The 14,787-nt window shown below is 38.7% G+C and overlaps 1 protein-coding gene across 1 annotated transcript; it reads right to left on the reverse strand.

Annotated features, from left to right (window-relative positions):
- Positions 1-5,820: 5,820 nt before the first annotated feature.
- Positions 5,821-13,725, reverse strand: LOC140855682 (amine oxidase [copper-containing] alpha 2, peroxisomal-like). The gene is made up of 5 exons (XM_073252058.1): positions 12,932-13,725; positions 12,158-12,542; positions 11,955-12,068; positions 10,733-11,274; positions 5,821-6,354 (listed from the first exon to the last, which is right to left on the reverse strand). Exons 1-5 carry the CDS (start codon positions 13,687-13,689, stop codon positions 6,150-6,152), a joined length of 2,004 nt encoding a protein of 667 aa, XP_073108159.1. The 5' UTR covers positions 13,690-13,725; the 3' UTR covers positions 5,821-6,149.
- Positions 13,726-14,787: the final 1,062 nt, after the last annotated feature.

Consider the following 14,787-nt stretch of genomic DNA (forward strand, 5'->3'; position numbering starts at 1 on the left):
TATTTTTGATTTTTTGCTTTATTATCTCTACTTCTTTCACTTGATTGAGACATAGGTTGTTCCTTTTTGAGAGATTTGAAGTGAAGTTTCAACTCCCACTATACAAAAAAAAAAAAAAAAGATAAAAAAAAAAACAAAAACAGAAACAGAAACAGAAACAAAAACAAAACAAAAACAGAAAGAAGAAGAAGAAGTAACGTTTGGTTGCAAGATACCTGGGGTTGGAGGTGGATTATCTTGTTAAACTTCACCAATCTGTACTTTTTGGATGGATTGAAGCTATTTGATCAATGGCCCAAAAAACAGTAATTATTTTTATCTTACTTTTTCACTTTTTTCCTTAACCTAACCCACCATCCTGGAAACTTTAACCAAACAGAGATTTAATTAATCCAAAAATAAAATTTTATTTTTATCTTAAGTAAATATGGCCTAAGAATTTCTTTTGAGAGCTCTTCCAAGGTATTGATTCTAGAGAAATTCTTTGTGCACCACGGGTGGTGTAGAAAATCCGACATTGAGCGCACCATCTTATCTGATTGGTCCACATAGTCACCATTTTTCAATACACATTTAATATTATAATTTTATATTTTTGTTTAAAATTTTGAATCATGAAAATATCACTGCTCTTTGAAAAAAATTATGACATCTTATATTCATATTATGACATCATAAATGTAAAAAATCATAATTTGACGCATAATATAAAAATATGCTACAAGATATCATAATTTTTTTCAAAGAGCAGAGGTATTTTCGTCATTCAAAATTTTTAAACGAAAAAGCAGAACTGCAAGCATTAAATACGCATTGAAAAAGTGGTTGAACAAAAATATCTTTTCATATTATAACATCCTAAGCCATATTTTGACATCGTTATACAGGAAATTATAATTTGATACATGATGTCATAATTTTTTTCAAAGAAGAAGGGTATTTTTATCATTCAAAATTTCAAACGAAAAAGTAAAACTGCAGGCATTAAATATGCATTGAAAAGTGGTTTGACAAAAATGCCGCTCCCATATTATGACATACTGGATCAAATTATAACTTTTTGTGCATGAAAAGTTATAATTTTTTCACAAAATGTCATAATAAGCCACAAAATATCATAATTTTTTTCAAAGAGAAGGGATATTTTCGTCATTAAAAATTTTCAACAAAAAAATAAAATTACAGGCATTAAATGTGCATTGAAAAGTGGTGGCTATGTGGACTAATCAAGCATGATGGTGCACTCTGTGTCGAATTGTCTACAACACCCACGATCCACAAAGAATTTCCCATTAATTTTATTCAAAATGAATTTGATTCGTAATTGAAATCAAAATAAAAAAAAATGGCCATATCCTCCAATGTATTTGGTTTATAACTAGTATTGGATTCAGGGATTGGCAGAGATATGAGAAAATACATTGTTGATACCCATATCTTTTTTTTTTTTTGAGAAATATAATGGGATCATCACCATTCAAAACTAAGAGACAGGTGCCAATTAGTTGGCCCTCTAAAGTCTAATTAGCGAGCCAATGAACTTCAAGAAAGAGAACTAGTTAGCCTTAGAAGAATATATATCACAACCTAAAATCTCATCCAAAAAAATTAACCGAAAAATATTATTTAGACTCTTTGGCTGCTATACTGTATGGCTTTTCGATAGCGGTTATGACATCCTATTGTCCATCTATGAGATTCTGTTGCTTTCTTTATGACTTTCCGTCGCAGCGACAGATCAAAAAAGCTTCAGGATGTCATACAAAAGTAAAAAGATATTGCAACAGCCATCTAGAGATCATGTTCGTCGATTAGAAAATCATAGAATGGCAAAGGAAGGCTTCGATGTTGCTGGCTATTATGCTGTATGACTTTTCGAATATGGTTATAACATTTTGTTGCCCGTCTATAACGTTCTGTTGCTTCCTTTATGACTTCTCCTCATAGCGACAAGTCAAAGAAGCTTCTGGATGTTATGCAAAGATAATAGGATGTCGTAACAGCCATCAGAAGATCATGATCGTTAGCTAGAAAGTTATAGAATGGCAGAGAAAGGCTTCGATGTTGCTGCTGCTCTGCTATATAACTTTCTGATTGCGATTATGATATTCTGTTGCCCGAGTATGACTTTCTGTATCTCCAAATTTACTTTCCATTACACTAACATGAAGAAAGAGGTCAAAAAAAAGCCCACCTAATGCATTAATTAATTTCATTTAATTACCGCATAGCAAAGCTACTATGATAAAGAAATTTTAAAGATGAAAAAAGAAAATATAATTGGAAAGATAAATCTAATGGGTATAACATGTTGTCTTAAAAAAATTGATGCAGGTTAATGCATGCAACAATCTCGGACATACAATGCTGGCTGCGGGAGAAACCTTGGATAATCAGGGGCTAGGGCAGCAAGAGAATGAATTGAGGGAGAAGAGAAAATAAAAATATTTGTAATGATCGTATATAAAAAAATAAAAAAAAAATATTTTGGAGAAAAAATATTTTTATTGTATAAAATTTTTAAAAAATTAACCTTATATGTATTAACTCTCTGTCACGTGTGCCTCCGTGCACTCCGAGAATATTTTGTCTTATTAAATTTGGCGTCAGACTACTAAGATGACAGTTACGGGGTGCGCTCGTTTCGTGCTACGTGGATCAAGCGGCGATCGCAGCGTGCTTCAAGTCATTTTCTTTTGCAAAGCACGCGGTGCACCAAGAATTACTCTACTAACTAAAACATGCATAGTACCAATGGAACTGTGTCAGATGTCAAATTAAAAAAAAAAAAAAAAAAAAGGAGCAATGCTGCAAAGTTAAATAGAAAACATCCAGGTACTGAAATTGATATGAAGTGTATAATTGAATTAGCTAAGAGTGATTCTGTTGATATAAGTGAAAATTATCACTTTTGTTTTGGATTAGTCGGTGATAATTATTAAATGGAACCGGGATTGTTGAATCCAGCTCAAGTACTCCTGTTTTATCTTTTATTCAGGAGGGGAATATCTATATGCTAAGGTGGAACAAAACTTGATTCTTTTCAGATTTCAAGTTGAATTTTATGAGATCAAATAACAAAGAGCTAGCTATAATGGAGAGAATGGCTACCTAGGCTGCTATAGATCAACTGATGCTTCTGTGGTGGTTAACAAAAAAGTGAACCCAAATCCTTGAGAAGAGGAAAACACTAGCTCTTTTTTCTTTTTGATGGGGGTTATTCGGGAGATATAACAAATGAAATTTCTAAGGTTGCATTTGGTAGCAGGCAATCTATCCAGATTGCCAGTAATTTAAATTAGGCCCACTGGATAACTATGTTTGGTATTCATTTTTAATGGCAATCTATCTTGCATTGGTAATTTGGATAGCCTCTCACGAGGCAATCCAAATTGCTTGAGCAATGGGTGGTTATCCAGATTATCGAAGATGTGGTAATTTGATAATAAATTTTTTAGACAAAATTACCCCTGTCCTCTTCTCCATGTGCTGTTCCTCTTCTCCTCTCACGGTGCTTACCCTCCTCCCATGTCGTCGGTGAGCTACCCCCTCTCCTCCTCCACCGTCCTCTCAGTGCCCCCTCCCCCCGGCCCCGCCACCATCCTCTCAAGCTCCCCTCTTCTCCGCCACCGTCTTCTCAGACCCCACCCCCTCCACCACCGTCCTCTCAATGCCCCTTCCCCCCCAACCCCGTCTAGGAGCACGGCGACGGTGCCGCCGCCATCAGCCTCGACCTCGAGGTTGCCGCACGGCACACTAGTGGGCGGCACGTGTGCAATGTCCCGAATGAGAGGTCGGCAGCGGAGTACGAGAAGGTGATGTGGATAGCAAGGCTGCCAGCAGCGGAGCAGGGGGTGGTGGTTGGGGAGGCGGAGGAGGTGATGGGAGAGCTGGAGGGGGTGGACTTCATGATGGTGGAATGGCGGCCGAGGGATCTGGCAAAGGTGCTAAAAGTAGCAAAGGCGGGGTCGAGGGGGATGATGGTGGTGAGGAAGGGCATCGGGAGGAGGCGGAGCGAAGCGGTGGCGATGGCAATAGGGATGAGGGTAGTGAGGCCAAGGTGCGGTGCCAGATGCGCAACAGTCGGGGATGGTGTCGGAGGCGCGACGGTCAAGGGTGGGGGGAAGAGGATCGGGGTGTGGCGTACAGGGGAAGGAAAAGGAAAATAATAATAATAATAATAATAATAATAAGTATTAAAAAATAATAAATTTTTTCATATAATAAATTTTATCATTAAAAAATTAAATAAATAGTTTAAAATGTTAAACTAATATTTGATTTAAGAGTATTTTGAGAATTTGATAATATATTACCAGTAATATGATTGTTATACCAAATATATCAATCAAGATTTTCAATAATTTTACTGCAATATTATCTACATGTATTAAATACAGAAATCAACATTACTGGCAATCTATCTAGATTGCGGATAATTCAGATTATCACTGTCTGGCAATATACCAAATACAACCTAAGAATCCGTGACAAAAGAAAAAGAGGTTCAATACCCATGTTTAATCTGATATTTGACTGTTTCATGAGTAAATAAAAACTCGAGTTGTATTGTCTGCCAATCACATGGTGTATCTTAAACAATTCTAGGTGCTCTGGCTGAAGCTTGACCATCCAATATTAGCTAGCTGAACCGGTGACACCTTAACAAGATGGCTGATTTGATGTCGGGTCATGATTTTGTAGCCATGCTTCTGCAGTCATATCTATTGTGGGTATTATTTGGGTGAAAGCTGGTCTGACATATTTTCTTGCGGTTTGGTGTGTGTGGTGGGGGGCGTATTTGGACACCAGAATGGAACAAATTATGGGATTACGTGCGTTTTAATTCTGTGGAGGTTGACTTTTAGGATTTGAATGAATTACTTTAGAAGGATTCTTCGATATAATAGGCTTATTTGATGACGCGGCTTAGATGGAAAGATGAGTCTAGTTTGGATTGTGATTCAAGCGAAGACTTACAGTGCATTCAATCCGAGTCATTTAAATGGTTTTAGTTTCAATAAGAATAAGCCAAATTACACACGAGCTGGATTTGTTGTGAATTTACTTAGGGATTTTTGTGCGTCTCAAATAAATTTAGTTTACTTTAACTAAATAAAATAAAATTTAGTGAATAATATGTAATGAATAACCTACTAGTATTTATAGCTTGGTGAAGTGGAGTTAGGCCTAGGAATAGAGGAGTCTGCTTTAGCTGAAAACTTGGCTGACCAAATAAATTTTTCTTGATTTGGATAAATTTCCCAGTGTAAATCACATTCTTCATTATAACCTGCCACAAAATAAAGCTATTTCAGAAGCCCTCAACCTTAGAGAGCTTTTTGTTGTTGCTTTCGTAAATGATAACATTTTATTGGCTAGTTATCATTAATATAAATTAGAAAACTTAGGCTTTATGCTTGAATAAGTTAAACATTCATCTCCTTCCTCATATCATGGCTGTTATCTGGGATTTTCAAGGGATGTCTCTCCATCATTTGTCTCTCAATGATTAAAGAGCATGTCAATTATCAGGATAACTTTCTGGGCAGTTCAGTTTCTTAGCCACCCTTCATACCTAAATTGAGTACTTCATTTTCTTTGCTAAATGTCTTCAACTAGTGGCAGGAGTTCTCTTTTGTCCCCAAAATTAGATTTTCTTAGTAGTATCAGCCTCCTTGGAATACTGAGATCTCATGGGCATGGACATCGATATGATGTCTAGAGCTGGAAATGTACGTGTATGGCTTAGAAACTTTGTTTACTGTATACTATAATGAAATCTTGTGCGACACAAATACTGAAAATGACCAACTAGAAGAAGCATGTAAATTTTTTTCGGAGTCATGATATGGAACAAACATACAATCTTAAAGTCACGAATACATTTGCGATAATTTTTGAATCAATGGAAATGTAGGCCTTCTTGATTCCTTGTGCTTTCAGGACCTTCTTCTAAGAATTGTTGGTGGCCCAACATGACCAATTAGAACAAGCATGTAAATCCTTTTCAGAGTCATGGTATGGAACAAACATACAATCTTAAAGTCACGAATACATCTGCGATAATTTTTTGAATCAATGGAAATGTCGGTCTTCTTGATTCCTTATTTTCAGTCATTGATGATTTGTGCTTTGAAGACCTTCTTCTAAGAATTGTTGGTGCAGTTGGGCCACTGGAAATGCTTGTTGGGTTTAGTCTTGATTAATGGATTGCTCTCAAAAAAATTGGAAGGCCTAAGTTCCAACCCACCACTCAACATTGGCATCAATGGGAAATCTTCTTGGTAAGGGATGTGATGGAAACCAACTGTGTACCATAATACAATATCTGTATCCTCAATTACTCGGTTCCTGCATTGATCATCAATGAAATCCATATTAATCGTTACATTTTATGGGCATTTAAGTGCCAACTTTATTGGTTATTACAAAGACCACCCGTCAGTTTGAAAGTTCATCACTTTTTTGATGTCAAGGAACAACAAAATGAATAGGAGGCGGGAGAGAAGCTGAGAAAAACAGGGTAACCATACAAATTGTAGTGTTTAATGATGAAGATTTGCTGCTGGCAAGTAATGGAGGATTTTGAATCCCTGAAGGTTTCGTTCCCTTTAGGTTGTGCGTTTGAAGTTTTCGTGAAACCACATATCGTTAAAGAACACATTCTTTAAAGTTTAGATCTGCACTTTTTGGTGGTTTGTATTGCTCAATCTCTAGAATTGCTTAAAGTTAAACCACTGCACTCTTTTGACCTATACGATCAAAGTCCTTATATCCAGTATGTCCACTTAAAAGATATTCGTTTCATTGTTTTATATTTACGCTTGGTTGCATTAGTTTTTATCTTTTCGAAATGACTTCCATTGTTTTTTATTTACGTTTGGTTGCATTAGTTTTTATCTTTTCGAAATGACCAAAAATAGAGTTCAACAATGCTTTTAAATTTGATCGGGACAAGAAATGATACATGAGAATTGCATTCTCTAAAACTGGCGAGCATACTGTGCCTGGCACGATCTGACCCAGGCCCATTAGGTCTGAGACTAAATAGACCGTACCTAGTACGGCACGATAAGCATCAGGCCTCAGCCTGGTACGGCCTTAGGCTCGGTGAGTGGCAGCCCATGCCTAGCATGGCCTGTTTGCTCGTAAACTTTTTTTTTTAAAAAAAAAATTACAAACGGACCGTGCTGTGCCGGCATGGTCCGTTTATGCCCGTTACAGGCCGTGCCAGGCACGGCCTATTTGAGGCCGTTATGGGTCGGGCCTAGCACAGCCTGACCCAGGCCCATTTCAGTCCAAAACGGACAAAAATGACTATTTTTTGATTTTTTTTATCTTTTTATCTCTCCCAACAGCCGTATAATAGCTATTTTGAGGGGTATTTTGAGAAAAAAAATTTATAAATTTCTATAAATAGCCTCGTCCTCTCTCATTCTCACCATACTAAATTACTCTTCTCCCTTTCCTGCTACTACTATTTTTTCCTTCTAATAATCTTGTAAGTGTTATAGTAATTTAATTTTTAGTTTGTATTTAGCAAGTATTCAAGTATTACACAAGAGGAGGTCCTCGTCAAGGAGCACAAGAGGAGGTCCTCGTCAAGGAGCACAAGAGGAAGCTCACAAATCTCGGTGCTGCCTCTACTCAATTCCTTCACCTTCGATTAGTTTTTATTTTTTAATTTATAAATTTAAAAATGACATCTTATGATGAGAGCTATTTTGGCGTTCTTCCTGTTTCTGATAGAGAGGAAACTAATCCCGTTACTCCTACTCCCTCTGAAACTACTCAAAGTCAAACATCTTCCCATAAGAAGACTAGTACAGTTTGGTGGATTTTGAAAGAGTTCTTGTTGATAGAGTCTGGAAAGTAAAATATAAAAAAATATACTAAATTTTATAGTTGTGCTAGTAGCAGACGAAAGCCCTACAGTCTGCTTACAAAAGAACTAGTAGGCGTACTTTTAAAAGGGTAGCTATGATAAATTTTTTAACAATGAAATAAAATTTAATTGAAACTCTCTCTATCTTAAATTCAAAAGTTTTATTAATTTCTGATATTTGGTCAACATCGGTAGGTAGCAATTATTTTATTTCTATTACTGCTCATTATATTGATAATAACTTGAATTTAAATAAACATATCTTGCTTTTTATGCTTTTAAATTTTTCACATTCTGGACAATAAATTTTAAATATTATTTATCAAATGGCATGTTCATTTAAAATTAATGATAAAATCATATCTATTATTTTTGATAATGCATCTAATAATAATTCTGTTGTTATATTATTGAAGAACTCATTGCATCCCATTTTAAGTGGCTAGTTGTTGCATATTAGATGTGCATGTCATATCTTAAATCTTTCTATACAAGCTGGCATGGGCATGGTCCAAGATATAATTTCAAAAATTAGAAATATAGTTTCTTTTATTCATGCTTCAAGAGCAAGACTTCAAGAATTTAAGTAACTGTATATAGATCATGATAAATATTTTAAAAAATTTAAACTTAATGTAATGATTTGTTAGAATTCAACATATACCATAATACATGATGCATATCCATATAAACACTTATTAAGTGCCTATATTAATAACCGTGGATTAGATTTTATATTGATTGAAATTGATTGGATTAAAGCTAAAATTTTGAAAGATTTTTTGATAACTTTTTATAATGCTATTAATATTTTTTTGATATTTATTATTCAATTTTATGTTCGTTTTTATAATAAGCATTTGATATTAGCAGGAAATTTGCAGAATATAAATTTGATGATGTTTAATGCCTATTATTGAACAAATGGAATCTAAATGAAATGAATATTGGAACAAGATATTTTTATGCATAATTTAGCTACTGTATTTGATCTATGAGTTAAATTGAGTGGTGTGCTAATTTTATTTGATGTATATTGTGAAAGTATGATACTAGATCCTGAACCCACTAAAGTTGAGATAATAAAACTTCTTTATGATATTTATGCTTTATATGATGAAAAAATTTGTAGATCTATATTACCAGCACAAAGCTCTATCACTTCTTCTAGTATTTCTCGTTCATCATCTATTTTTAATTTTATTGTACATAGAAGACAGACACATACTTCAAGTTTATCTGTATCTTCTTCATTTGCATTAAATAGTGAACTAGAATTTTATTTAAGAAATGATTCTACAAATGATGAAAATCAAATAGATAATCTAGATATGTTAGCTTGATGGAAAAATATTAAAAATCAATATCCTATTTTGTTTGCCATTGCATGCGATATTTTAGCTATGCTGATGTCCACTATAGTATCGAAATCTACTTTTAGCGCAGATCGGCATGTTGTTGACGAAAAGAGAAGTCGGATGATTGATGAGATGGTGGAGATACTGCTCTGCTTCAAAGATTGATTGGATGCAGAGGTGAGACTTCAAGATAAAGATAGACATTCTACTACATCTTTTAATGACGACGATACAAACAAGTCTGACAATTAGTAGGATTTTTATCAAGCTAGCATAGAAAAGCAGGGAGCAGAGGGAGGATCTTGAAGGAATTCAGTGAGAGCAGAGAAAAGTTGGTATGATTTTATCTTTTTTTTATTATATTAATTTTTTTAATTATTGAGGTGGGTCACCGCTATAATTCTATTTATTTTCTCTACCTCTTCATTGTACTCCGGAGGTCAGACCTAGCCTCCCTCCTTTCTTATATCATTTTGAAATTTATTAATAAACTAGTAGGGGTCCATACCAAATCCTCCATCTAACAAGGTGGCTTTATATTTAAACTCTAGTCCCCTATATTTTTTTTAATTTATTCGTGCATATTTTTAAAAAAAAATTAAAAAATCCTAAACAAACCATGCCTTGAGCCTGGCTGGCACGGGGGCTGTGCCATGCCTGACCTATGGGTCGTGCTGGCTCAGGCCCTTATGGGCAGTGCCGGGCCTAGGCTGCGGGCCAAAAAATCCCAACCTAGCTCGGCCTCCTTTTTATGAGCCGTACCAGTTCTGGTACAGTAACTAGTACGACACTATAGCCGATGGACCATGCCTGGCATAGCTCGCCTCGTGTCGGGTCGGGCTGAGTCGTGAGCAGCCTAGCCCATTGCCCATCTCTACTCTCAAATGGAGAATTACATTCTCAGTATTGGCCAGAAGGTTTTTGTGGCCATGGTGTCTTCGTAAAACTTTTTATTTTCAATGTTTATCATAGTAACATATTCTTAAAAAGCTTTGAGATAATCTGTGATATTACACATTACAAGCTTACCTAAAGTTTGCCTTGATTTGACCTGCATGCAGTTGGTCGTTGATCAACTCAAACTGAGCGTGACCTAATTATATTATGGATACATTTTTATAATCAAGTACCGTGCCAGGTACTAGCCATACCAATACATAAATGTCTCCATTGGGCCCTAATTTTATCCTAAGTTCCATAATTCAATCAGGAGACCAAATTTACTTTGTTTGTGTCCCTAGCGATCTCATTCCTCGTGTTTTTCCTAACATCTGTGATGTGTCTTCGTATAAAATATATGCACAACTAGCACGTATATTATTTCCTTCAACTAAATGGATCCTTGGCCAAGACTACTATGTATGACATGCAATAGTTTCACCCTTAACGTATTGTCCTTATTTTTTCTCAAGGATGTGCCAATGTGTGTGATATTTTTTAGATAGTCTTCCACGTTCACTTTGTTTAATGGGAGGCGGCCACATACCTTTGGCTCCACACGGCTAAGTTGTCGTTACCTCTGCTCTCGTCCGCATAAAGCCCGGCAGCCCACTTCTCCGACTTGTTGTATGCGGTCACCCAGACCTGCTTCTTACTGTAGCTCGCCCTTATCTGAGGATAGTCGTCATCTGTGAGCAGAGAAGCTGCTGTCGCCCCATTGCTGATCAACCGATAGCCTACGCTGTTCCCCAGCTTGGTCTTCTTGTTAGGATTAACGATCAGAAGCTCAGCTGACTCCGAGCCAATATCGATGCGTGCATCGGCTTCGGTCTTTGCTGTTTCCTTGATGATGGTCCAGTAGCTCTTTCTGGGTGTCTCGCCGTCGGTCACCCTCACTGTCTTAAGCTTGGATTTGATGAAGGAATTGTTGGATCCATCTATATCGAGATCGAGGTAGGAGGTGATGAAATGATCGTGGTAGACCCCTATGGTGTTCTCAGCTATCAAAGTGCCGTGTTCATCATTGATTATTTGGTCTACATGGGTGAAGGGAGCAGCCCTGACCTCCAGGATTCCTGTTAGCGATACCTGCAACGAAGTTAAGGAAATTAGCATAGTTGAGGATCTGTTTGGATATTGAATTGAAAATCCTATAAGATTCATGGATTAAGCCATCCATTTAAATATGATGATCCTGTGTCAACCAAACACCATCCAACTCAAAGACTAAGATCTAGATTGGATCTGGATACATAGGCTCTTAGAAAATATAAGCTAAATGGGTCAACAGTTCGATTCCTATGGAATTTTAAGTCCAATCCTATAAAAATATCCACGGAGGCCCGGGGTGGGTCTTCTTTTCGAGGTCCCCATGCTGTAGAGCCTTAATGCAAGGGTTCAAAGTTGGGGATTAGTGTGCGCATGCATGATGGTTTGTCATACAAAGGAACGAAAGCAATAGCATCAGTAGATACATGAGATGTGCGCACAAGGGGGCTCATGGGTTTGGTGATGGGTGCACTTGGATTCTATAAAGGATCCATGCATCGACAAAGGTATATATGCATGAGAGATAAGTGCGACGTGTGAGAGAAGCTAGTCCTTGACTTTTCAGCCGGAGTAGGTGAAATGCGCGCGTTGGATTCGCCGTTAGTACTCGATGTCCGTTGGAGCTTACTCAAACTAATTGGTGCCAAGAAAAAGACTGGCATAGAAATTTTTTGCGGTGGAATCTTAACAGTAGACTAGTATTATTCTGGAAACATTACCCCAAGTCTTATAGAGCCGTCAGTCTTGAACTCCCAATCAATCACATAGTCATAATTTCCAACCGTGGAAACCATCCTCACAACCAAGCTCACGTCTTGTCGAACCTCCGTAATCTGCAAGAAGACACCACAAAATTCAAATATAAAAAAAACAAATTCACTCTTAAAGAACACTACTTGCTCCTAGAAAACTGAAGACTCACCACTTCTTTTGGAATCTCAGTCTCTGTGTGCCGCCAAGAAGCATCTCCAGCGTAGCGCTCGAACACACACAAAGCATTCTTAATCGGGATGGGCTCACCATCCTGGTGAGCAAAGTAAACGTCCATGAATGCAGCATTGCTCGGGCAGTCAGCCATGGGCTCCAAGGAAGACATTGAAAGCCCAAAACCAAATTCCCCGGCATCGAAGAATGTCTTGTAGTACCATTCCTCAGATGGATCCATGTAAGGTACGAAGAGTTCCGATACGTAGCCCCTATACAGTACTCGCCGGTGGGTCTCGTTGTCGTTCTCCTGAATGGATGCTAGGGAGATGATGGAGCCAGCCCGGACGTCATAGCTCAAGTGGAAGGCCCAGTTGGCCCACCTGTGATTAAGTCGATGGAGAACAACGTAAGCGTGGAATCTTTATATATATATATATATATAACAGCTGGCCTGGACCACATCCATGCATGGCGTGACGTCTTAGCAGGACTTCTAAGCCAATTGACGAGAAATAGTGGGATCCACTGGACTACTTGGTAGCAATATTTCAGAGGTGCAAATTGGTTTGAAAAAGCCAGGATATATACTCTGGTTTTGTTTTGGATCTGCTATGCAGTGGATGTTTCCGCTGCTGCTTGGAATTGGATGGTGGTCTGATTCATAACTTAAACCTGAGGGCTTAATTGATGCCGGTCTTCTAGGTCTATTACCACCCAGGTTTGAGCCTTAATACATATATTGATAGATGGGAGTTAGTATTGATCAAACCTGATGGTGTGGCCATCGATCTCGAACCCCTTTCCCTCCGGCTGGACCACCACCCCGGGCTTTGTCTTGGGCCCGAACGGTGGCTTCTGCTTCGAGGCTCGGTAGTCCGTACCGACCGACTTGGGCACGGGAACACTGAACCTGTCCTCATATTCCACGATCTCCATGGCGTCCAAATCCACCACCACCGTTATCCCCTCCAACGGCCTCGCGTAAAAGTTCACCGTATCCCCCTCCATGAAGCACAATATCTTGAGCAGCCTCTTCCCTTGCTTGACCTCCCCAAACCACCCCACGCTGAAGGTGGTGCACACCACGTCCTTCAAATCCTCCCCTCTCTTCTTCACCGATTCTATGAAGGGCTCGTACTTGAGCGGCAGGGCGGAGGCCTCCCCTTGCTCCTCCAAGTTGAGCATGGGATATCCGAAGCCATTGTAGACCTTGTCGGATGCGATGGAGTGATTGGTTATGTCGACGTAGATTTCATGCGTCTGCCTGTCGGACCGAGCGATGACGAAGGCTCGGCGTGGCGGGGCGGCGTGGCCGGATAGCCAGGAGAACACCTCGGGCTTGTCGGGCTCGTCCAAGCCAACGTACTGGAAGGTCAGTGATTTTGATGAGCCGAGGCTGGAGTTTTTGATTATGCGGCGGATGGTGGAGATCTCGGAAGGGGTGAGAGGGTCGAGAGGGTGGAGGCGAGCGGAGCTCAGGGAGAGGCATAGGAGGAAGAAGGGGAGGGTGAGAAGCTTTGGAGCCATAAGTGGAGGGCGAGACAGAGGGGGTACCACGTTGCAGCGAATATTTTCTCGTGGGGTTTGTGGGGGTGGTTGTTTACTATAAAGGGAATTTAATTACCGGTCCACTCCACTGCAATAACAAGCCCAAGTTCACCGATTGAGTAATTACCGACCCATAGGATCATTTTTCTTTGACATCCGGCCGCTCTCCCACCCACTCCTATTCTGAAATCCCAACTCTACCCTTCTCCACCCTCCTCACTCGGTCAAAAAAAAAAAAAAAAAAATCTATCGTCACGTGCTCAGATTTCACATCCCATCCATCTTCTTCTTTGATTCCTCACCCACCAACTCCAATACCGAAGGGAACGTACGGATATCCTACCGAAGAAAAAAAAAAAGGAAACGGATCCCTCCCCGCGAAGCAGGGATGTTTCCTCACCTCGGGATGTAGCTCCACTGCACCAACGCGCAGTGCCATGTGGCCTCCCCCGCTGCATCCGATCAAGAAAACACAACCGTAATCTCCATGATCGGCCAACCATACTTTGACATCGCCGCCCGCAACATGGGACGCCATCCGCTTGAGCACCACCCACGAAACTCGTAAGCCACAGGCAACGGATGCTTGGGGGCTAGGTGGTTGTCCATCGAGATGGAGATGGGCCACCGGTTTGGAGTTATACCTTTTCGCGCCAACGATTGATTCCCTTCTTCCATGGCGTCACGTGAGGGCCGCTTCCATATTTGTGCGAACTGATGACTGTAGTGCTTTGGATGCAATCAAACAGTTGACGTGGGGAAACAAAAATCAATCATTTTTTTGCACACAAAAGGCACAATCCAAACCCTATATAATATAGCCAACAATGATTGAAATGGCTGTAAACTAAACACTGATAATATATTATAGTATACATTTAATATACCACAATGTATACTTAATATATCTAGTACATAATAAATATAATATGATATATACTTAATATAACATAGTACATTGATAATATACTACGATACATAGTTAACACCATATTACATAATAAATATCCCCCCTATACATAGTTATTAGATACATATACATACTTAATGCACCACAATGCACGCACTTAATATACT

Source organism: Elaeis guineensis, chromosome 2, assembly GCF_000442705.2.
Source record: "Elaeis guineensis isolate ETL-2024a chromosome 2, EG11, whole genome shotgun sequence".
Lineage (NCBI taxonomy): Eukaryota > Viridiplantae > Streptophyta > Magnoliopsida > Arecales > Arecaceae > Elaeis > Elaeis guineensis.